Here is a 25,829-nt window from a genome sequence, read left to right as displayed (position 1 = left end):
AGTACTTTGGCCACCTCATGTGAAGAGTTGACTCATTGGAAAAGACTGTGATGCTGTGAAGGATTGGGGGCAGGAGGAGAAGGGGACAACAGAGGATGAGATGGTTGCATGGCATCACCGACTCGATGGACATGAGTTTGAGTAAACTCCAGGAGTTGGTGATGGACAGGGAGGTCTGGTGTGCTGCGATTCATGAGTTCACAAAGAGTCAGACACGACTGAGTGACTGAACGGAGCTGAAAAAGCTGTAAACAGCTCAGACATTTATGAATAGTAGAGATAAATAATTTGGATTATTTCATTCCATTGATTACAGCAATGCAAAAAGAATAAGCTAATGCTAAGTGCAAAGCATGCCTGAATCTCACAGACATGATATTGAATGAAAACAGTCAAACACAAAAGAGAACATGCTGTATGATTCCCTTTGTATAAAGTTCAGAAGCAGGCAGAGGTGTCTATGGCGATAGAAGTCAGAACAGTGGCTGCTTTTGTCAAGAGCTGATGACTGGAAAGGAATGTGCAAAAGGCTTCTGAGTGTTGATACTGTTGGTCTCAGTGTTGGTTATATGGGATATATACTATTGTGAAAACTCATCAAACTATATATTTAAGATTTACTACTTCATTATTTATCATGCTTTATTTTGCCAAAGATGTTTCAGCACTCATTGTTAGATACCCGTGGTTTGTATTAAGTTGTTATAAAAATAACTGTGGTTTCGGACTGTGAATTTTAAATCATTATTGTTGTTGTTTGGTCACTAAGTCACGTCCAGTTGTTTGTGACCCCATGGCTTGCAGCATAGCAGGCTTCCCTGTCATAACAAGGCTCAAACTCATCTTTATTAATCAAAATGGGAACCGTTACAATCTTGTTTGCCAATGAGAAACAAGTTTTTTTTATTCCTGTAGCATAAAAATTTGTGCTTCAGGATTTGATGAACTCTTAGAAAGCATTTTCTGCCTCCTGCTGGTTGTGGAAGCATTTTCCCTGCAAAAAGTTGTTGAGTTGCTTTGTGAAGTGGTAGTTGGTTGGCAGGAGGTCAGGTGAATATGGTGGATGAGGCCAAACTTCTTAGCCCAGTTTGTTCAACTTTTGAAGCATTGGTGTGCAATGTGTGTTTAGGCGTTGTAGTAGAGAATTGGGCCCATTCTGTTGACCAATACTGGCTACAGATGTTGTAGTTTTTGGTGCATCTCATCAACTTACTGAGCATTCTTCTCACATGTAATGGTTTCACCAGGATTCAGATAGCTGTGTGGATCAGATACGGAGCAGACCACCACACAGTGACCATGACCTTTTTTTGGTGCATGTTTGGCTTTGGGAAGTGCTTGAGAGCTTCTAGGTCCAACCACTGAGCTCGTCATTACCAGTTGTCATATAAAATCCACTTTTCATCGCATGTCACAATCCGATTGTGAAATGGTTCATTGTTTTTGCACAGAATAACGGAAGATGACACTTCAAAATGATTTTTTGATTTGCAGTCAGCTCATGAGGCACCCACTTATAGAGCTTTTTCACTTTTCCAATTTGCTTTAAATGCCAATCAGTCGCAGAGTAGTTGGGTTCTTTGGCAACTCCTCATGTAGTTGTAAGAGGATCAGTTTTGATGATTGCTCTCAGTTGGTCGTTGTCAACTTCTGATGGCCAGCCACTGCACTCCTCATCTTCAAGGCTCTTGTCTCTTTTGCAAAACTTCTTGAAGCACCCTGCACTGAACATTCATTAGCAGTTCCTGGGCCATATGCATTGTTAATGTTGCAAGTTGTCTCCACTGCTTTACAACCCATTTTGAATGTGAATAAAATAATAACTCAAATTTGCTTTTTGTCTAACATCATTTCTATAGTCTAAATATAAACAGCAAGTAATGTCATTAGCAAGAAATGCACATTAAAATGATGTGTAACATAACCACATTTATTTAAGAATGTATTCTAATGTCAAACAACAAAGTTCAGCAATGTAAAAACCGCAATTACTTTTGCACCAAACAAATATTTGTGTGCATTGCTGTTGGTTCTATAAACATATATTCTTTGCATTCTTTTTGGAAAGTTCTTCGACAGTATTTGGCAGGAGCCATACAAATGTCATTTTTTTGGTCCAAATAATTCCATTCCTGTAATTTTTTAATCCTGTGAATATAAATGAAAAGGAAAAAGCTGCACACATATATGGTTACTGCTCTTAGTTATAATAGAACATAAGGGGAAATTTAAATATTCACTAGTAAGAGAATATGTTCATATTCAATAGCAAGAGGATGATATTTCAATTTGGTGAACTATTAAGCATCCATTAAACCATGCAGGTCACATAGCAATATGGAAAATTATGAAATGTCAAATGAGTATACTGTTATACAATTTTGTTAAAATTATATGTGGAAAGTTTTAAAATAGGAACATGAAAAGGAAAATAACCACTGAGGGAGAGAAAAAGCTAATAGATTTTCTTTGAATATTAAAAAAAATGTTAAAACAAAATGTTAGAGAATTTGCCACTTAAACTAAAAATGTCGGTAAATAGTACTAAGTTTGTGCATGTTAGTGACAAAAATTAAATGTTAATTTGTGCTGTTTTTCCTTGATATGAGAGGTATAACATATAATTTTTGAAGATTTTCACAGTGCATTTCAGTTTTCAGTAAATATCTTGAAATAATTACAGTGAAGTATTTGAAATAAGATAATATAGGTCTGATCTTTATACCATTTATAGCTTCTGGAGTTATAAAGTTGTCCAAGGTTAGAAATTTACATATTTTTCCTCTAATTTAAAGGGAGTCATTGCAGCTTATTTGCACAGGTTATCATTGGAGCTCTATTTGCAGTTTATTCATTTGATTTGATTTTAAGAGAAGAAATCAGTTCTCATTATGTGTTCCAAACAATATTTCATTGGAGTTTTAATACAAAGCTTTAAAGAGGCATCAAGAATCTCCAGATCCGCTGACCAAGGACTGAGAGGAATGTGCAGAGCTCAGTAATGTGCGTCTGGGGGAAGCATTGTGAACTTAACCTATTGGAGTTAAGATAGGGTTGGTTTGAAGGAAGAGTCTAGTTCTACTCTCTGTACTTTTGATGGCATTGATTCATTTCATAGCAGTGTTTTTGTGTATTAGTTGTATATTCCTGTTACTGTTCTGTGAGCCAAATCCATTTCAGTTCTATAGTCAGTCGCAATATTTTAGGATGAATAATCTCTGTGCAATGCAAAAATCTGTTTTCCTCCCCCTTTCTCCTTTTTGAAAAATAATTTGACCTTTCTGTTCTAAGAATTTGTGGCAACCAAGATAACTTCTACTTTTAACTTGTGACCTAGAAGTAAAATGTTGTGTATATTAGTTTTGGAGAGCTCTCCTTCTTTGGGGATTAATTTTATTTTCCATAGAGTGCTTTGATACTTAGTGAAATCATATTATTTGTGTCTTAACAGCAGTTTTTACACATGTATATTGCTATTCTAAATTCATCAGTATTTAACTTATGTGTACATGCCATTTAAAGTAACAATGAGAGGAATAAAGTGACTTCATTTTGTATATATAATCCCTAGAGATTTGGGTTCTTCAGAGCTTTTCTCTTGTGCCTTACACTGCATGTTGAGGCTATAATGAAGTAGCTCAGTTTGTCAGTATTTGTAAAATAAATACTCCAGTGTTATGTTTACCAAATATTTTTTTGAGTAAGTCTTCTCTCTCTTTTTTTAAAAATTCAGGCTCTGCTGGTTCTTCATCAGTTAGATAGCATTGATTTGTGGAATCCTGATGCTCCTGTAGAAACATTTTGGGAAATTAGGTATACACACCCTTATTTTTTAATTCAACTTAAATTTTTAATTTTTTTGTCTTTAAATATTAACTCTATATACTTGGTTTATTAACTTTATTCACTTATACTGCCAGATGTTTTATGATTTTGTATTTTATTTGACTTGAAATTATTAGGTTATTTCGTATTTTAACTGTAAGAACATTGTCACAGCAAATTAGAAAATAAATTTTTAAAAATTGTGCTAAATTTCATTACTCAACCATAAGTATTATTATTTGGTATGTCTTCTGCTATTTCAGATTTTTGTATGTTTAAACTGTGTTTTAAATTGATTTTTATCATTTATAAGCTTAGAGTGTTAAAGTTTTAAATATTAATAGTTTGTTTCAGTTTTTTAGACTATAATCTCATGTTTTCAATAATACTGGTGTGTTTTGTGGATGAATTAATATAATGAATATCTGCTTAGAAGGCAAAATTGTATGTATATATAATTTTATAATTTATTTCCTTGGTTATACAAATTATTACCTTTCAGTGAGCATAGGGGTAACACACTGAGGAAAATGTAAGTGTGTAAACGTCAGGTTTTGTTATTATCTTGTAGAACTGGGTACACCAAGTCACTTGGCAGCTGAGTTAAATCCTAGATTCTGGAACAGTGCTCTTTGATAGTAATGTAATGTGAACCACATATGTAATTTAAATTTTTCTAGTTGCCTCATTAAAAAAATAAACAGGTAAAATTAATTTTAATAATATATTTTTAAACCCAGTGTGTGTGTGTGTGTATATATATATATATATAGAGAGAGAATATTTTTAATATGTTGATAATATAAAAGTTATTAATAAGATATTTTATGTTCTTTTTTCTAAAGTCTTCAAAATTTGGGATGTTTCATATTCACAGGACATCTCACTTTAGACAAGCCACATTTCAAGTGCACAGTGGCCACATGTGGCTGACTTGTGGTTACTGTGTTGGACAGTGCAGCTCTAGAGTAGAAATGAACAAACTTTTTCTCTAAAGGGCCAAGTCCACTTTTAGTTTTTGTGGGCCAGATAGCCTCTTTTATAACTGTTTACTTCTGCTCTTGGGACATGAAAGTAGCCGTAGACAGTGAGAGAGTGGAGCGTGACCATGTTCCACTAAAACTTTATTTGCAAAGGCAAATGATGGACTGGATTTGGCCTGCAGGCAGTTTGCCGACCCCTGCTCTAGAGCACTAGGTTTACATAGTCTGTGTTGTACAGATCTATAATTTTTCTTGAGTCCTCTGTGAGGATGAGATGCATGGATGAAGTGGTTGGGGGAGAAGGGAGCTTAGAAGTACCTTTTTTTTTTAATGTAATCTGCATACTTCCTTTCATTATAGTGCTATTAACATTTTGATAACCATTTCTCTAAAATAAATCCTGGAAAGGAAGATAAGCTTCTTTAAACTTTGTCCATTATTAGAGAATGCCATTCTTTTATTCTGACTTTATCTGTATTAGGTTGTTTATTGGCAATGCTGATAACAGTGAACTTTGTTTCTGCAGCTCACAAATGCTTTTTTACATTTGCAAGAAATTAACTAGTCATCAAATGCTTAGTAGCACAGAAATTCTCAAATGGTTGCGGGAAATTTTGATCTGCAGGAATAAATTTCTTCTTAAAAATAAGGTAAGCAAAATGACATCTGTTGAAATGGAAGAATATTTGGAATGGTAATGAAGAGAGATTAAGGAAATGTTTATTACCAAATCAAGTCCTTATTCAGCTCCTCTCTCCTGCAAAGTCTTCAGGGGAAACATACGTGCAGGAGACAATGGCTGAGAAATCAGCACTTTAAGTAAAAATTATTTTGAGCTGTTACCCTTTAAGCCACAATCCTGATAAAGTCTAGATGAGTTAAGCAGGATTCTGTGGGGTAGATCTAGGAGGAGTGGGGCCTCTATAACCAAGAAGATTGAGAAACAACATTTGCTGTCTCTGCTCTCAAGTTCATATATAAGACTTGAATCTGATGTCTAGGCTAGTCCAGAGAATGGTATCTATCTATCTATATATATAAAGAAGCTGAAGGAAAGAGATTGAGGGCCATCAATCTAGGTTTATTTATATTTCTGTGAGAAAGTTATTACCTCTTGAAGATATCAGAAGTCTTCTTCCTTAGGGTTGAGTGAAAAGTTTTGATTCTGAGCTATTGAAGCCTGATGACAAGGTTTTGGTGGCTAGAGAAGAGCCTTAAGTTTCTTTTAACATAAAGTTTCTATAATCAGTCAATTAAAAAGTTCTGTTATGGCATAGTTTTAGGAGTACTTGATTCAATAAATTTTTATCCATTTCTGAAATGGATAAAATCTATGGGAAATCTTAAATGTCTCTAATACATATGCTTTTCAGTGTGCCATGCAGCTTGTTGAATTTTCTCTGTTTAGAAATGAGCTAATGGTGAGTTGGGTTTATTCATATCTGGTTTACCTTCATCTGTTACTATAGTAGAATTTGGCATTATGCCAAAGATAAGGAATGAGATTGGACTTCAGCGTTTCATGCCCTTGCCTATAATAATTCTCTAGAATGCAAGCATTAGTAATCCAGCAGTGAATCTTGTTGTCCTCTGGTTAGTGAAGTCGCTCATACTTAGCATATATGCCAGTGTTAATTCTGGTCCAGAGGAGTTTAATCTCAAAAGAGTCAACTTCCCATTATCCTGATCGTATTGTATGAGAGGAAATCTGTTGTTTTTAACTGACTAAAAAGTACATTATATTTTTCGTGTGGTAGATTTATGTTGTTGATGTTTAACTTGTGTCCATGTCAGACCTAGAAATCTTAATTTACATTTCTAGATTTGTTGATTCTGAGTATTTGAAGAGTGGAAAACTGAGAGGAGTTTCAGAGACACTGTGGAAACATTATTTGTACTACTGGGTTTCTAGAGAATGTTTTTCAGTGTGAGAGGAGTAGGAATTGGAAGGAGAGGTTTTCCAGGATAATCTTAAACAGAAATGCAACTCATATAAGTATTTATTTCTCTTGGCTATCAGTGCTTTGAAAAGGCTTACTTATTTTTCCTTTCTAGCAGGCAGATAGAAGTTCCTGTCACTTTCTCATTCTTTATGGAGTAGGATGTGATGTTCCTTCAAGTGGGAATACCAGTCAAATGTCCATGGATCATGATGAATTACTACGCACTTGTGCTCCTGGAACCTCTCTCAGGAAGGGGAAAGGAAATTCATCCATGGTAAGGGACTTCTTTTGTAGTTTTCCTGTATCATCATCTGTGCCCTGTACTTTTTTTCTGAATTAACTTGGGTAAATTTCAGCTAGGTAATACAGCATAATAAAGAACTGCTGAGCTTATAGTTTCATTACTGCTCTTTGTGGACACTCAGGCAAGTTCCTAACTTATCTGTGTCTCACTTCCTCAACTTTAAAAGGGTATAATGATTTCTGCTGCAGAATTATTGTGAGAATTAAGTGAGATTATGTGTAAATAGCACTGGATTGAGTATTTGACACTTACAAGCTAAAACTGATAGCTATAATTATTATAACTCTCTGTCCCATAAGAAAGATCATTCGTACCCCAGAAGTTTAAAAGTTCTGTCAACTAAAAAAAGTACAGATTTACTGGGGAAAAAAGGCATTTTGCTTAATGTTATATGCATTAAGTGTTTTCATGACTTTTGGGTCCATAATTCCCTTTAAAAATAAATCATAATACTACTGAAAATGTCAGATCATTGTAGAATTTCTTTTGCAGACCAAAGCTTTTTTAAATCCCTATTTTACAATATAATCTTCAGTCAAAGGAAAACAACTACTCAACAGTGTGGTATTTTCTATTGGTCTTAACTACAGAATTTGCATGTTGGCTTATAAATGAGAATTTCTCTATTTTGTGTTTTGAGAATATGTTATCCAGAGCCCAGTATACCTCATACAGTCATGTTTATTTCTTATTCATGTCCTTCTTTCAGTCAGTTTGCAGTATGATTATTTAATTTCTTCCCTCTGGGCGGATAGAATTTCTTGTTACTTGCTCTTTTTTTGTCATTTTTGAGTGACTGAGAAGTGCATTATATTTTTCATTGAGTAGATTTATACTGTGCATATTTTCTTTGTGTTCATATTAGACTTAATCTATATTTATAGAATCTGAAGTAATTGAACAGATACTAGTATTATGTTGGTCCAAATAATTTGAGTTCTCATTCAGTCAAGATATTTTTAGGTGTAAAAATTCTATCATGGTTAAAGAGGAAAAGCTCTTGTGGGTTATTGTATATAGACGTCTATGGTACACAGCTTGTTGAATTATTGGATTTTGTAAATAAAATTACGTAAGTTGCAAATATTTGCCTCCCTCTCCTGATCCCAGGATAGTGCAGCAGGGTGCAGTGGAACCCCACCAATATGCCGACAAGCTCAGACCAAATTAGAAGTGGCCCTGTACATGTTCCTGTGGAGCCCCGACACTGAAGCAGTTCTGGTTGCCATGTCCTGTTTTCGTCACCTCTGTGAGGAAGCAGATATCCGGTGTGGGGTGGATGAAGTGTCAGTACACAACTTCTTGCCCAACTATAACACATTCATGGAATTTGCCTCTGTTAGCAATATGATGTCAACAGGTAAATCATGCATAATTTTTTTTTTTTTACTCAGTCTACCTTGAATCACATACCTGATGACTCTAGGAACATAGGCATGTATTTAAGATCAATACTTCTTTAAGTTAACAGGGCTCATTCAAATACCTTTCCTGAAATCCTTTTTTTTCACAAGGTAAGGTGAAAGTAAATAGTATTTGGAATAAGTTATTTTCTCACTGAATTTTTAATATGCCATATGTATTTGTTTAAAAACTGACAGTATAAATTGCTTTCAGTTATAAATTATACAGTTTACTCTGCCTCAGCTGTATATAGTGAAGTTTTAAAAACATTAGCACATGTTATGAGTAAGTATAGGTAGAAATAGCTATTTTAGGCCAAGGACATTGTGGAGACCAACTTAAATACCCCTTTCCTGTGAGGCTGGTAAAAGGAAGTGTGCAGCCTTACCATTTGAAGTATTCATTCCCCTCCTCCTCCTCTGCCTTTTGGGTTGGGCTTGCCACATTCTCCACTGGCAAGCAGGGCTCTTAAGTGCAATAGGCTAATTTGCTGTTGTCTTGACTTCCCTGGTGGCTCAGATGGTAAAAGCGTCTTGCTTACAATGCAGAAGACCTGGGTTCGATCCCTGGGTTGGAAAGATCCTCTGGAGAAGGAAATGGCAACCCACTCCAGTACTTTTGCCTGGAAAATCCCATGGACAGAGGAGCATGGTGGGCTACAGTCCACAGGGTCGCAAAGAGTCGGACACGACTGAGTGACTTCACTTTCACTTTCACTTGCTTAGGAAGAGCAGCACTTCAGAAAAGAGTGATGGCACTACTGCGGCGAATTGAGCATCCCACTGCAGGAAACACTGAGGTATGTCCTTAGCAACAGAAATATCCTTTCCAGGCACCGACCTGCAATTTTCGAAGGCTTGGATTTTGTGCATGTGACCAGGAATAGCTTTTGAAGCAAATCTAAGATGCATATTATAAGTAGGATATTATAATACACACCAAGTTTGAGACCTATTACTGATTGGTTTTTTAGCTCTAGGTTTAAGGTTGCTTTCAAGTGGTAATTGCTTTCATTTTAGGCTTGGGAAGATACGCATGCAAAGTGGGAACAAGCTACAAAACTAATCCTCAACTACCCAAAAGCCAAAATAGAAGATGGCCAGGTGAGTTTGTGAAGTTGATTTTGTCTATTGATTGATCTGCTAAATATATGTACTACATACACTTTAGTAATATTTTGTGAGTGACTCTTAGTGTATGTAGATGTAAGACTGATGGTTTCAGTTCAGTTCAGTCGCTCAGTCGTGTCCGACTCTTTGCGACCCCATGAACCGCAGCACGCCAGGCCTCCCTGTCCATCACCAACTCCCGAAGTTCACTCAGATTCACATCCATTGAGTCAGCGATGACATCCAGCCATCTCATCCTCTGTCGTCCCCTTCTCCTCCTGCCCCCCAATCCCTCCCAGCATCAGAGTTTTCCAATGAGTGAACTCTTCACATGAGGTGGCCAAAGTACTGGAGTTTCAGCTTTAGCATCATTCCTTCCAAAGAAATCCCAGGGCTGATCTCCTTCAGAAAGGACTGGTTGGATCTCCTTGCAGTCCAAGGGACTCTCAAGAGTCTTCTCCAACACCTCAGTTCAAAAGCATCAATTCTTCGGTGCTCAGCTTTCTTTATGGTCCAACTCTCATATCCATACATGACTACTGGAAAAACCATAGCCTTAACTAGATGGACCTTAGTTGGCAAAGTAATGTCTCTGCTTTTGAATATGCTATCTAGGTTGGTCATAACTTTTCTTCCAAGGAGTAAGCGTCTTTTAATTTCACGCTGCAGTCACCGTCTGCAGTGATTTTGGATCCCAAAAAAATAAAGTGTGACACTGTTTTCACTGTTTCCCCATCTGTTTCCCATGAAGTGGTGGGACCGGATGCCATGATCTTCATTTTCTGAATGTTGAGCTTTAAGCCAACTTTTTCACTCTCCTCTTTCACTTTCATCAAGAGGCTTTTTAGTTCCTCTTCACTTTCTGCCATAAGGGTGGTGTCATCTGCATATCTGAGGTTATTGATATTTCTCCCGGCAATCTTGATTCCAGCTTTTGTTTCTTCCAGTCCAGCGTTTCTCATGATGTACTCTGCATAGAAGTTAAATAAGCAGGGTGACAATATACAGCCTTGACGCACTCCTTTTCCTATTTGGAACCAGTCTGTTGTTCCATGTCCAGTTCTAACTGTTGCTTCCTGACCTGCATACAGATTTCTCAAGAGGCAGGTCAGGTGGTCTGGTATTCCCATCTCTTTCAGAATTTTCCACAGTTTATTGTGATCCACACAGTCAAAGGCTGTGGTTTATCTAAACCTGCACTAAAATGGTAGCCACTAGACACTAGTCAAATTAAAATTTCAGTTATAATTAAATATAGTTAAAATTCAGTTTCTCTATCACAGAGTAGCCACATGTGGAAATTGACTGCTATCTTGGACAGTACAGATATAAATGTTTCCATCATTGCAGAAATACTGGACAGTTCTGAGCTAGAGATGATTTATGATAGAGACCATTCTTTTTCTCTCTTTTCTTTCTCTTTTTCCATGAGAGTATTGCATGAATTTTCAGGAAAGGAATGACGAAAGTAGAGGAAAGAATTAAAATTGAAACACTAGGTCTTACTGTTTTATTAGGTATTCTAATTAAGGGATCTGGTGGCCAGAAGATTGAGCCATAGGTTAAATGAAATTTTAAAATTTGAACGTTTCATTCATCAACTGTTATCATCTGTTACCCTGGAAATTACCAATTAATATTTCTGTATGTTTGATTTGAAATGGTCATATTGTTCTCATTATTACATGTTTTAGAAAAATTCATTAGTCTACCATTGTTTTTTTCTTGTCATGCTTAATTAGAATAAGAAAAGTTACATTTTTATGAAGCAAAAATCTGCACCTAATATCATTATTCGAAGATAGACATGTGGCTTTAGAATGAAAGCTTTCTTTTTTTGTGGCTGTTTTGTTGAGATGTAATTCACATACTGAAAAATTCACCCGTTTAAAAATGTATAATTATGTGGATTTTAATATATTCAAAGTTGTGTAGCCCTCACCACAATTTAATAAATACCCATGCCCTTTAGCTGTCATTCCCAAACCTCCCTCTACACCTCTGCCCCTGGCCCTCGGCAGCCATTAAGCTACTTTCTGTCTGAGTAGACTTGCCAGTTCTGGACATTTCATATAAATAGCATCATGCAATGTGTGGTCAATAGTGATGGGTTTCTTTCATTTGGCATAATGCTTACAAGGTTTATTCATGTAAATCAAAGCTTTTAAAAAGAAATTCGATATTCTGTGTTGACTATATTAGTCTATGATAAAAATATGTTAGTGGTGCCTTAAAAAATGTATATAATCTTAAGTTTGGGTTTTTTTAGTTAAACTTGCTTTGCATCTTTCACAGTTTTTTTTAATTGTAGGATAACATAAATTTTAAAATAGTGTAAATTGATGACAGTGCAAAATATTAGGTGAACATACTTGTGCAGTCAGCACCCATATCAAGAGAGAAATCATTACCAACATCCCAGAAGCTTTCATTGTGCTCCTTCCAGTCACTAACGATCAAGAGTAACTAACCATTATCCTGATTGAATACAGTCATTTTCCTGTTGTTAAATGTATATGAATAGAACAATAGAAGTATACTCTAATATCTGGCTTCTTTCACTCAACATAATGTTTGTGAAATTCAGCCACACTATTCTGTGCAATTCTAGTTCATTTTTTGTTATTGTAATATATTATTTATTCAACAGTCTTGAATTTAATATTTCCTTTCTGTACCTTTTTGGTATCAGACAGTTATACAAAGACTAGGTTTTTTTTTTAAATTTGTTTATTTATTTTAATTGAAGGATATTACAATATTGTTATTTTGAATAGTGCTGCTATGAACATTCTTGAATGTGTCCTTTGCTGATCTTATAGATGTATTTCTGTAAGGCACACACAGTAGAATTGCTGAGTCACAGGATATGTGATGCACCTATGGGAAATATAAACGGATATAATCACATTAAAAAATTGCTTGATAGTTTTACAAAAACTTTTAGAAGACAGCTAACATTTAAAAATGAACTGCTGCAACTAAAGATCCTGTTTCTCGCAACTAAAGATCCTGCAGTGAAGATCTCGTGCCACAACACAACTAAGACCCAGCGCAGCCAGATAAAGAAATAAAATGAACTGTCATAATATCTATGTAAATGATCAAATATCACCTAACCATTAAAAGCTTTCCTCTTAAAGAATGTGTAACAAATGAGGCAGTGGATCCACTAACAGGGGTCTATTAATGGTTTCTTACGCTTGCATGAGGGCTTCCCAGATGGCAGCGGTAAAGAACCCACCTACCAATGAAGGAGACATAAAAGATGCCAGTTCAGTCCCTGAGTCCAGAAGATCCCCTGGGGAAGGAAATGGTAACCTGCTCCAGTATTTGTGCCTGGAAAATTCCAAGGACAGAGGAGCCTGGTGGGCTACAGTCCGTGGGGTCACAAAGAGTCAGATGTGACTGAGCACATACATACCTGCATGAACAAGCAGTTTTTTCATTGGAATTCTTCACATTATAACCCTTTAAAGACCAGAAGTAGGAAATAAAATATTATACATACTTTTCTAATTCAATTAGTAAAAAATACTTTGAAGCACTTAAATGTTCAATAAAATTAGACATTTATATCAAGGGGAGACCTAAGCTGAAAAATATATAATATAATATGGTATAATATATTCAGCTAATAAGTGAATTCTCTGTGTCAGAGAATGGAACAACATTATCAAAGCGGTGTTAGACCAAGGAAACATGAAAATGAATCAGTGGAACGATTAAAGATCAGGAAACTTGAGCCCCAATAAGAAGTATGTAAATACACAGCAGAATTCAACCTAGAGAAAAAAAACACTAACCTAGTTCTTTATGCAGTATGAAAGTCAAGGTACAAAAGATTCCTCAGATGAAAGAACAGTACCGTTATCAAAATGTTGTATTAGCTTCATTTTAACATCACATTAACATTTTGCTTCATATATAGTGACACAATTTAAGAACGTTTACTTGTAGATTGAAAACAGAGTAGTCACTACTGTGTTCCTGGAGTCAAGAAAAGAATAAATATTACTGTTACTCCTTTGTTTCTATTAGAGGTGATCTGATCAAAAACAGTGTCAAAAAGTACTGTTTAAAAACAAGATGGTGATAAAATATGAACCCTGTAAGGAAAATCTTTAAATGTAACTTGAAAATCACAATTACAATAAAATAGGTTGATAATGACACATTAAATGCTATGAATTAACTTCTAGTTGAAAAGAGTACACAAACTGTACTTTGACTATTGCATAAAAATTTTTTAAATTACTATTTACCTGTTTCCTAAATTTTTGAGCAACCTTCAGTGAATCTCATTTAGATCTATCTATTGGTAAACCAACATACCAGGGAAGCTTTTCTGCTTTATTTATTAATCCTCCAGAAAGATTTAGCTGCATCGTCATCTTGGATTGTATTCTAACAAGATGTTTCCTTTCTTACAGACAATATCCAAATTAACTAATAGTTAATTAAAAGAGTAACTGTTGAATTGATGTTTATGAATTATAGTTCCTTAACTAAGATGTTTATGGTAAATGGATACTACAGTGGCAAGATGTTGTTAGGGGTGAAATGTTAGCTCTGCCTATGAATTAATTTGAGCTAGCTCCTCTTCACATCCAGATTCTTCACTATCAAAATCAGCCATATTTTTTTCTGATTTTGCACTAATCTGGTATCTACCACAGCTGACATCATCTGCACTTAGCTTATCATCAGCCATGTGCCCATCGTGGTACTGAAGCTGAATTTAGTGATGCTGGATTGCCAACAAGCAAATAATTCATTTCCAGTAGCCTCCCAAGAAAGTCCCCAGTGTGTGTCATACTACAAGATTCCTGAGATGCTTGTGCTGTTTGGGCAGCATTCATTTCCTCTGAAATACGTTCTGGATCTTCAGAGTCTGAATAGGCATGTAGCATTTGTATTTGATTATCTACTGATGACATTGACTGTTAAAAAGCAGGTCCTTTCCTGTTTCATTGCTTGCGAATAGACCTTGGGAATTTCCTTAAGCAAAGGCCTGCTTGACTTTCTGTTTCAAAGATCTATATCACAACTACTTTTAAGAGGATTTTGACCATGATCTTCTTTTTTTTTTTTTTTTAAGGCCAATCAATTTTATTTCTGTATACCATCACCAAACAATTGGAAATAAAGTAAAAAATAAACTCATAATAGCATATAAATCATAAAGTATTGTAAATATATTGAACAAAAATGTTCAGGTTGTCTATACTGAAAACTATAGAATAATCCAGAGAAAATTTCAAGAAGATGTATATAAATGAAGAGATATACAGGAGTTATACACTGGATAACACATTCTTTAAAACGTATCAGTCCTCTTAAGTTGATCTATTGAGTTCTTATAGTCCCAATAAAAATCCTGGTTGACTTTTTGGGGAGAAATCAACAGGCCAAATTTAACATTTATATGGAAATGCAAAGTAAACTAAACCAAACAATCTTGGAAAAGAACAAAATTGAGGATCTCACATTATCTGATTTCAAGACATAGACTACAAATATCCATCGATCAAAATGCAAGGCTTTGTCATGTAATAGACATATAGGTCAATGGAACTGTATAAAGAATCCAGAGATGGACTCAACATTAATGGTCAAGTAAAATGTATAAATACCAAAAAGCATGCTTAACAACATTACTAATCAGGGAAATGAAGTTAAAAAGCTCCATGAGGTACCATTTCAGATCATGAAAATGGCTAAGGATAAGTAAGTGACTAAAACAACCATGATAAGGGTGTGGAACAATTGGAAGCCTCACACAATGCTGGGGGGAATGCAAATGGCACAGTCAACTTAGGAAACAGTTTGGCAGTTTCTTACAATGTTAACCATATTTCTCTGCTATGACCATGAAACTTCATTTCTAAATATTTAAGAGAAATAAAACCATGATCTTCTTTAAGGGCTTCAGCTCTGCAGTGTCTTCTGACTGACCTCTTGGCAGAGCTGCCAGCTGACTGTCTTGAGTTACTAGAAATCGCCTCATTGGTAGATCCATTACTATGCTCACTGTTGCTTCCAGGACCACTGCTTCCATCTTCACGACTGTTGGCAGTTTTGTCAGAACTTCTTTGTTTGGATTTCATTGTGTCTGAAAGCTGCTGTTGTATATATTTCATTCTTAGTGTAAGTTACTTATCCATTTCAGTGTCACTGCCTCCATTTTGATGAGTTTCACTATTATTTGAAGACCAGCTGCAGGTGTACAATGTGATGGAGCTGGTCTTCTGAGCTTTTCTTCCTCTTTCCTATTTTCAATGGGAAGATACGTATTTAATAAAGATGCAAAAGAGCTGCTTAGTTAGCTGAGCCTTAGCTGCTAATACGCTATTCCATAATGCTTTAATTAACATCAGTGCCAAGTACAGTGTCTGTTCGGTACGAACACTTGGCTGAAGACCTGAAACCAGATTAAGAAGATGTCTGAGAGGAGCTAGATCCAGATGCTTGATGAGTAAAGGAAATGAGTCATGTATATACCAACCACAGTGTCTCAGCTCTGCTGCAACCCATATGCAGTCAATATGCTAAGGATTCAGTCATCCTGCTGCTGCTAAAAAATTCAAAGTCACTTGACAGGGTTTGATAATCTCACTGTGTAAATTCGGTCCATGTATATGCTCTACACTGCTTATAAGCCTGTCTGCAAGTTCTTCCTCAGTGGACTTTCTGTGTCTGATACCAATGACTCATTATTGCATATATTGTTAAAGGTGTGAAGTTGATTCATTATCTTGAGCCCAACCAACCTCTTAGTCAAACGAGATCACATAAAGTACTTAAATGCGAGATCTAGGCTTACTTTATTTTATCAAATCATAATGTTGTATCCAATGGTTCTTTCACTGTGCTACACATTAAATCATCCATCCTGTGAACCCTACTCTCTTAATTCCTGACCAGGTAGCTTGCATAAATATCTGATAATGTAGGGCCTAAAAGGGACAATGTGCTGCATGACAGCAGAGATATGTAGCCATATCCTAATACTAGATACAACTGTAGTAAATCCATGTACTATAAGAAATGACAAAGTTTTAAGAGTTCCACATTCAAAGCAATCATTCATGCGAGGTCGTTTTCCCCACAGAATAAACAGTGAAGTAAATGCAATGGTACTTCTACATCATTCATGTCACCGATTGTCCCTAATATATTGCTTTCTTAGGGTGATATATCCCCTATAGTAAGATGACTATTATGCTTGTAGGCAATATATAAGGGAAATTGAATTTGAAAAATTTATGCCACACACAGAGTTTTCTTTCTTATTTCCACTCCATAAACTGAAAGGATCAGAATTCCTGGAAGATTCCTCCTCTGTCAGATTACAAATTCTTAAGTATTTTTTTCTATTGATTTTATCATTCTATACTCCTTCATTACATTCTTTTCTATATTCAATGGTTTTTTCTACTTGGTTACTCTCATCTTGTCTTGTGGGAATCTATGTTAATAGTAGTACAATGTTCACACAGCTGGATCCAGAGTTTTTGAACTTGGGCAGTCACTAAGTTATTAAATGCTTACCCTACTTGGTTAAAAACCTTCAAATGCTTATATTCCTTGAAGCAGCACAGATAATTGCCTCTGTGTCCGGAAATTGATATAAGCAAATATTTTGAAAGTATGTTCCTTTAAGAACTGCAGTTTATCACCACCTTCTGTGTCTGATACTGGATCCATGTAATACTACTACCTTCAGTTCTGTAAATTACAACTCATCTGTCCTCAAGCAGTGAGATACCTTGATGTGACTAGAAATTGCAGAGCAAAGACTTGGATTTTTTTTAATGTAAAAAAAAATGTTCTCTTGTCACAGAAATGTTGGATAAAAAGTAACTTGTCAAGTCTGTCAACCAGTTTAGGTTGAATTCATGCTTTCCATAAAAATTTTGTGTTTAGGCTGCTGAAAGCCTTCACAAGACCATTGTGAAGAGGCGAATGTCTCATGTGAGTGGAGGAGGATCCATAGATTTGTCTGACACGGACTCGCTACAAGAATGGATCAACATGACTGGCTTCCTTTGTGCCCTTGGGGGAGTGTGCCTGCAGCAGAGAAGCAATTCTGGCTTAGCAACCTATAGCCCACCCATGGGCCCTGTCAGTGAACGCAAGGGTTCCATGATTTCAGTGATGTCCTCAGAGGGAAATGCAGATACACCTGTCAGCAAATTTATGGATCGGCTGCTGTCCTTAATGGTCTGTAACCATGAGAAAGTGGGACTTCAAATACGGACCAATGTTAAGGATCTGGTGGGTCTAGAATTGAGTCCTGCTCTTTATCCAATGCTTTTTAACAAACTGAAGAATACCATCAGCAAGTTTTTTGACTCCCAAGGACAGGTAAAGTGTTCTCTGTTTTATTTTTTACCCTTTCTTGTAAATAGTGACTCATTTGAAATAACGAAGCCTTTTTCTTTTCGGTTATTTAATTTTGATACTGGCATGGACTTTCACTTATAATTTTAAAAAAATTAGATAAAAACATTGCAAAAAGGAGAATCATCTAATTCAGAAATTAGTTTGCTTTGTAGGGACTCCGGTGCATGGGTGTGCCTGGGGTTAACAATGTCTTGGGCATGGATGTGAGCATCTGTGTATATCTATGTGCCTGTTTGAATATGTGCCCATGGGTATATTTCTGCATGTGTATGACATTTATCTATGGTCTGTCTGCTGTGCATTGATTCCCAAATCAATCAATTCCCAATGTTTTGTTCTTTGTATAGGTTTTATTGACTGACACCAATACTCAGTTTGTGGAGCAAACCATAGCTATAATGAAGAACTTACTAGATAATCATACTGAAGGCAGCTCTGAACATCTGGGGCAAGCCAGCATTGAAACAATGATGTTAAATCTGGTCAGGTAGGCATTCTATTGAAGTGTAGCAGACACACATTTGCATTGGTAGTTAGCAATAAAATAATTTGCCATCCTTTTCTTTTTTGCACCCAAATCAGGGTGTAATAATAAGGTAATTAGAAGTTATATATCTTCTCATATGAGCAAAATGAAAATCTTATAATTTTTATGGTTACATTTGATCATTTTACTTAGTGGTGAAAGCATTTAGAAAACCTTTTCCTTCATTTATATCTGATCACTTTTTTTTTTAATGCCCCTGTATCTAAATAGATATGTTCGTGTACTTGGAAATATGGTCCATGCAATTCAAATAAAAACTAAACTGTGTCAGTTAGTCGAGGTAATGATGGCAAGGAGAGATGACCTCTCATTTTGTCAAGAGATGAAATTCAGGTGAGTTCTCAAAGAGCAAAATAAAGTCTTGTAAATTTTACTATGTTTAGTGAAGTACAGAAAAATAGTGGCACCTGGTTATCATGGGAAGCGGGAGAGGTGGAAAAGAAGTGTTTTATGTGGTCTTTTCCTTTAGATCATTTTAAATTTCCCAAAGCTTTGTGCCCATGACAGTGCTCCCTTTTTCTAAAATTATACTACACTTGAACTAAGAATTTGATTCTGTGTCCAACTGATAGCACTGTTGTTGTTCCAACTCTAAGTCTTGTCCGACTCTGCAACCCCATGGAGTGCAGCATGCCAGGCTCCTGTGTCCTTTGCTGTCTCCTGGAGTTTGCTCACATCCTTGCCCATTGAGTCGGTGATGCTATCTAATCATCTCATCTTCTGCTGCTCTCTTCTTCTTTAAAAGTCTTTAGCTAAGGGCTAAGGTGGTAGATCAGTATACCAGTTGGTGTTTGTACCCTTCTCTATTAGATTTGTGGTAGTAATATCTCTTTCATGAAATTGTCTTATTGCCTGAGTTATTTGGCAAATTACTTGAATTATTACTTTTAATCATACAAGAATTTTTACATGTGACTTTGAAAAAGCACTTTCCTTTTTTCTTTTTCTCTCCCATTCTTTAGGAATAAGATGGTAGAATACTTGACAGATTGGGTTATGGGAACATCAAACCAAGCAGCAGATGATGATGTAAAATGTCTTACAAGGTAAAAAAAAGAGAGAGGAAAGAAAAAGACTTTTACATATTAGTAGGTTTTCTCTAGGCATTAGTACTACTTATTATAGTATGTGTACATATTAATTTATATTGAAATTGTTTTGGGGGATATCAAGCTCTTGCATTTGGATTATTTAAAGATATTAATCTTTATTGTTTCTTTTTAACTAAAAGATTTTCAGTAAAAAGTGAGTGTTGTTTGGAAAGTTTATGTTGTATATTTAGAAAAGATAGTCTACAGTTGGAAAATAAGATATATAAGGCCTTAGATTGTTTTTATTTTTTGACCGGATAAAGATATTATTTGAAAAACTTAATTGTTTTGCATCTTTCTGAAATGTAATTGCTTAAGATTGCTCTAATGATAAATACTTACTGCCATGTATCAGAAATATTTAAACATTATGAATTACATAATAGCTATTCATATGTATTTCTTTGGCCAGGTTTGGTTCCACAGTACATGCTTTTAATTTAAGGTAGTCATTTAGCCAAGATTACTTTGTAGAAAGTTATTATTGCCCTTTGCCTGGCTTGAAGTGTGTTTGTATTCTGGTCTCTGCATATTAGCTCATTGATTATTTGGGTTTTCATAGTAATTTGTTTAGGGCCTCCCTTACAGCTCAGTCAGTAAAGAATCTGCCTGCAATGCAGGAAACCTGGGTTCAATTCCTGGATCAGGAAGATCCCCTGGAGAAGGAAATGGCATCCCACTCTAATATTCTTGCCTGGAGAATCCCATGGATAGAGGAACCTGGCCGGCTACAGTCCATGGGGTCGCGAGAGTCAGACACGACTTAGCGACTAAAAAGAGAGAGAGAGAAATTTGTTTAATGAAATAGGTAGTTATGAAAATTCATGTCTGTTAGGAAGACATTTATTTGAGGGGAAGGTGAAGTGTAAGAACCTGAGAGATTTGTGGTCTTAAAACTTTTTTTTTCTTCAGAGATTTGGACCAGGCAAGCATGGAAGCAGTAGTCTCACTCCTGGCTGGTCTGCCGCTGCAGCCTGAGGAAGGAGATGGTGTGGAGTTGATGGAAGCCAAATCACAGTTGTTTCTTAAGTAAATTTCAGTTGCCAGAAATAAAAAGCAAAAAACAAAGCCCCACACACAACAAAATGAAGTGTAATTGAAATAGCAAATAATTATATTTAGAAAATGGACCTCATTGCCTCATTATTATGACCATCAGCTGCTGTCTCACAAAATACAGCACTTTCTTGAAGCAATAGTCCCTATTTAGGGCCGGTATAGGAAAACAGCTGTGTTTTGTGGTTTTCCTAGAAAATATAATTTGATCAGTGAATTTTTATAGACAGTAAAACCCAGATCACCTCATAAAGTCATTGTCTTAATTATTTGGACCACTAATTTTTATATTCTGAAAATTAAACGTGATACATTTAACCAGGAAGCATTGCATCTGTTTGGTACTTGTGTTATGAAATATGTACTGGACTTGATCAGGATAAAATCATATTCAACACAGAATACTACCTAATGAGCCGTGCTGGCTGATTACCCCTAAGACTAGAGAGAAGCAGATCCTAGAGCCACTCGTGATGCACACGTGATGGTTTCAGAATGTCTGATTAGCTTTCTAGTTGATGTGTGTGGCCTTCATGGGTTAAGGGTCAGTATTTTTATTTCTCAGGTATTTCACATTGTTTATGAACCTTTTGAACGACTGTAGTGAAGTCGAAGATGAAAATGCACAAACAGGTGGCAGGAAACGTGGCATGTCTCGGAGGCTGGCATCACTGAGGCACTGCACAGTCCTGGCAATGTCAAACTTACTCAATGCTAATGTGGACAGCGGCCTCATGCACTCCATAGGTGAGATAAAATGAAAGGTTCATAGAGAAATTTAAAACCTAGAGAATCGGTATATAAGAAAAGTGAAATTAGTTCAAAAAGACCATGTTAGTAAATTTGCATCTGTCTGTCCACATCAGGCTTAGGTTATCACAAAGATCTCCAGACAAGAGCTACGTTTATGGAAGTTCTGACAAAAATCCTTCAACAAGGCACAGAGTTTGACACACTTGCAGAAACGGTATTGGCAGATCGTTTTGAGAGACTGGTGGAGTTGGTCACGATGATGGGTGATCAAGGAGAGCTCCCTATAGCCATGGCTCTGGCCAATGTGGTTCCCTGTTCTCAGTGGGTAAGTTCATTGAGTGAAGAGGAGAAGAACAGTGCCTGGCACAAAACAGATGCTTCAGAATTCATTCAGTGAATTATTTTTAAATTGAAGTATGTATGCTCAGTCATGTCCAAGTCCTTGTGACTGTGGACTGTAGCCTGCTAGGCTGCTCTGTCTGTGGGGTTCTCCCAGCAGGAATGCTGGAGTGGGTGGTCGTGCCCTCCTGCAGAGGATCTTCCCAACCCAGGGATAAATTGAAGTATAGTTAATTTATAATGTTTTGGGTATACAGGAAAGTGATTGAGTCATGTGTGTGTGTGTGTGTGTGTGTGTGTGTGTATAATTCATCTTTTTCAGATTCCTTTCTATTATAGGTTATTACAAGATACTAGGTATAGTTCGTGGTGCTATACAGTAGGTCTTTGTTGTTTATCTGTTTTATATATATTAATGTGTATCCGTGAATTGAATTAATTGCTAAAACTTTTAGAGCTAGAAAAGCTTCAGATATTATTTGAGTGATTTTCAGCTGTGGAAAGTGATTGGCTCTTTTAGCCCTCACAAGATTTCTTAATTATGAAGATCTTAACTTCTCATATTTAAGGTAAAAGTGAAACTCCTTACCTGACCCACTGAAAAATTCTGTCTGAACACTCATCGAAATAAAATTAAAATCACTGATCTTGTCTGGTGTCTGCATTTGGTAAATGAGATAATTAGAATTAAATCTCATATTCAGTTGTTAGTAATGCTAGAACTAGAATTCAAGGCTTGTGCCTGCTTACTACCTGTAGTTCAGAACTCTTTTGTTTTTTTGAGGTGTTACACAATTTTTTAAAACTTCAGCACTCTTATTTGCATTTGAAATTATGACTTTGCTTGTTTTAAATACAAAAGACATAATATGGCTATTTGGCATCTCTTAATAAAAATTTTTCTAAAACCATATCATTTTTGCTAACAGACATGCTAAACATTGTAGAGTTTGGGCTTCCCTGGTGGCTCAGATGGTAAAGAATCTGCCTGCAGTGCAGGACACCCGGCTTTGATCTCTTGGATGGGAAGATCTGGAGAAGGGAATGGCTACCTACTCCAGTATTGCGTGGAGAATTCCATGTACAGAGGAGCCTCACAGACCACAGTCCATGGGGTTGCAGAGAGATGGACATGAAAGTGTTAGTTTCACTTTCACTTTCACTTCAGTTACATACCTGAGAAGGGTTGTCCCTTTTCATGTTAAAAAGCTGTTTAGTTTATACTGTACCAAAAGTGATTTCAGCTTAGCAAATTTTGTATAATAAGGTAACCTGTTGTTGCCTGTAAATGTGTTTCTGCTTAAAAGCTATAGGATCTTACTCCTCATACTTAAAGTGAAACTCAGAGCCTTGATCTACAAGGCTCTATCCAGCCTGGGCCCTGCCTCTTCTCTCACATCATCGTAGGCCGTTTTCCTTCTGGCTCACCAAACTTGAACCCCACTGGCCATCAAACAGATTAAGCTTTTTTCTGCCCTTGAGCACCCTTGCTGCTGGTGCTGCCGACTACAGTGCTTATTCCCTGGCCTTTTGTTCTTCAAGTTTCAGGTCACAGTTCACTTTCTACTGAGGTTTTTTCTGGTCATCCAATCAAAACCACACCCACAGTCATTTTATTCAATTGCTTGTTATATTTCCTTTGCAGCATTTATTTACTGCTTGAAATTATTTTGTTTATTTGATTGCTTGTTCTCATTCCACCGCAACATGAAGTACATGAGAGCCGAGCCCTTGTCTGTGTTGTTCGCTGCAGTAGTTCTGGGTCTTGGAGTTGAGCCTGACATATAACCATGACTTCGTAAGCGATTGTTTAATGAATAAAGATGGAATCTTACTTGTAGGGAGTTAGAAAAAGGAAGGTATTGAAATCTTCTTGAAGGCTAGCGTTCGTTCACAAATCTCCATATATTTTGAAAATGGCTATTCTAAAACCTTTTAGCACCTACCTATAATTAGTACTAAAAATTCTCAGTAATTTTTTCAATAAAAAGAATCAAAGTCCAAGAAGCTTTAATCACTTTGTTTTCTTTCAGTAAATAGTTTCTTACATGTTTTATATATGTACTTTTTAGATTCTCATTGGTTGTTTATGTGTTTTACGTTAAGTGGACTTTTTTAAGAAGAGGACTTTTATATTAAGTCAGATCTATTAGAGCTATATCTAAAGGAGAACAAATTAAAAGATAACTTCAAAAAATTTTAAGTCTGTTTTGTAAATTTAAATTCTGATGCTTAAAGGTTTTTAGAATTTTACGGGGGAGGGATTAGGATGGAAAAAACATTTAGCACAGCAGTCTAAAAATAGTTCTTATTTTGTAACTAAATCATCTCTGATAATTATTTTTGGCTTTAAAATGGAATCTAGTCAATTATGTATTATGTAACCATGGGAAGTATAGCAGAATACTGGGTCTTATTTGGCTTCCAATTATCTGTGGTTAAGAGTGTTAAATTTTTTTCCTTTACTTAAATAACAGATGATAGTAATCCTGAGACCAGACAAGAATTAGAGGAGCTACAGGCCATGATCCTGACTTTGTTGTTAGGCCATCTTATTCTGGCTACCTCATTCTCTGTAAATCTCTTCCCAACTTTTGTGGTTAAACAATGATTTGCAATCAATTCATTTTTCTTATGTGTGCAAAAAATTATTTACTGTGGGGAATTTTGAGGGTTATCATTTAGGTACTAGATGGGAATTAGTTATGCATCCCCACTTCGTATATACATTTGGCTAATCTCCTGGTTCTGAATGCACTGCTTAGGTCTTTTTCCTGTCTTTCTATAAATCCTGTAGTTTCTCCATTTTTGTTGTTTCTTTCCTAACCCATGATAAATGTTCGCTGAGTTTCCCTGACCATAGGAGAAAAGAGTAGAGCTCCGTGATCACCACAGTCTTATTCACTGTCATTGATTTTCTAGGAAAGTGATCTCTTCATATCAGATTCTCTGTCATCATCTTCTATTTCTACTTCATTATGTCATAGAATTTGAGCTGAATTCTGGATTTTTTCTGTCCAGTGGTAAACCTTTGGCCTCTCTTAGCTTCTTATCATTTAATTCTTAGAATTAATAGCTACTGTAGGTGTACAGAAGTAGTCATTTATCATAGACAAATGTGCATGGATAAATCCCAGGGGAAGAGTTAATCAGTCACCGTATACCTCAATTCAACAGGTGGTTATCAGCTTTGAATTTGCCTTTCAGTTTCCTGCTTAAGGAAAAACTGAACTGTTAACACTAACACAATCTTACTCTGTTGTCAGGATGAACTTGCTCGCGTTCTAGTGACTCTGTTTGACTCTCGGCATTTACTCTACCAACTGCTCTGGAACATGTTTTCTAAGGAAGTAGAATTGGCAGACTCTATGCAGACTCTTTTCCGAGGCAACAGCTTGGCCAGTAAAATAATGACCTTCTGTTTCAAGGTTTCTATCCATTTATCTTTTTTGAGGGGGGAGAGGGGAATGCAGAGGTATGCCAGACAGTGATTATGTACAGAATATACAGAGCAGAATGTCTTTTTTAATGCAAAATGTTTGAAGCAGGCATAATAAATTACTCCCTGTGTATTTCTTTAGGTATATGGTGCTACCTACCTACAGAAACTCCTGGATCCTTTATTACGGATTGTGATCACCTCCTCTGATTGGCAGCATGTTAGCTTTGAAGTGGATCCTACCAGGTTTGTCATCCTCTCATTCGTAACAGCTCTCCATTTTTTTCATTACTGCCACCTGAGGCAAAGCCCTCATAATTTCTCCCCTTGATTCTTTAAAAGTTACGCACAAACACATTTTTCTTAAAGAAAAGCACTAATAACATTTAAGGTATCTTTGGCTATCACCTCTAGAGACAGCACTGTTACTAGTTAGGCTGTTCTGTCCTTTTTATAGTGTATTTGCATGTATGTATTTCTAGTTGCAGAAACTATATTATAATGTGAGCACTTAATATAAATGTAACATTATATATATGGTTTTGCAACTTTTTTTTAACATAACCTTATGTCTTACTAACATCATTGTCAGTGTAGAAAGATTATGAATCTTAATCTTTTTAACTG

At 36.0% G+C, this 25,829-nt stretch overlaps 1 protein-coding gene across 1 annotated transcript in view; it reads left to right on the top strand.

The window, feature by feature from the left end:
• The window catches only part of NF1 (neurofibromin 1), a 249,573-nt gene that overhangs the window by 104,202 nt on the left and 119,542 nt on the right, over positions 1-25,829 (top strand). Inside the window, exons 15-29 of the mRNA XM_052658746.1 lie at positions 3,734-3,813; positions 5,290-5,458; positions 6,864-7,025; positions 8,166-8,415; positions 9,185-9,258; positions 9,479-9,562; positions 17,498-17,938; positions 18,325-18,464; positions 18,735-18,857; positions 19,487-19,570; positions 20,528-20,644; positions 21,237-21,418; positions 21,538-21,749; positions 25,030-25,191; positions 25,345-25,448. Of these exons, the coding sequence (XP_052514706.1) occupies positions 3,734-3,813; positions 5,290-5,458; positions 6,864-7,025; positions 8,166-8,415; positions 9,185-9,258; positions 9,479-9,562; positions 17,498-17,938; positions 18,325-18,464; positions 18,735-18,857; positions 19,487-19,570; positions 20,528-20,644; positions 21,237-21,418; positions 21,538-21,749; positions 25,030-25,191; positions 25,345-25,448 (2,384 nt within the window). The remainder of the gene's footprint in view (positions 1-3,733; positions 3,814-5,289; positions 5,459-6,863; positions 7,026-8,165; positions 8,416-9,184; positions 9,259-9,478; positions 9,563-17,497; positions 17,939-18,324; positions 18,465-18,734; positions 18,858-19,486; positions 19,571-20,527; positions 20,645-21,236; positions 21,419-21,537; positions 21,750-25,029; positions 25,192-25,344; positions 25,449-25,829) is intronic.

Source organism: Budorcas taxicolor, chromosome 19 (genome assembly GCF_023091745.1).
Source record: "Budorcas taxicolor isolate Tak-1 chromosome 19, Takin1.1, whole genome shotgun sequence".
Classification (NCBI taxonomy): domain Eukaryota; kingdom Metazoa; phylum Chordata; class Mammalia; order Artiodactyla; family Bovidae; genus Budorcas; species Budorcas taxicolor.
The sequence above is the reverse complement of the archived record's forward strand: the minus strand, read 5'-3'. Positions and strand labels throughout refer to the sequence as shown.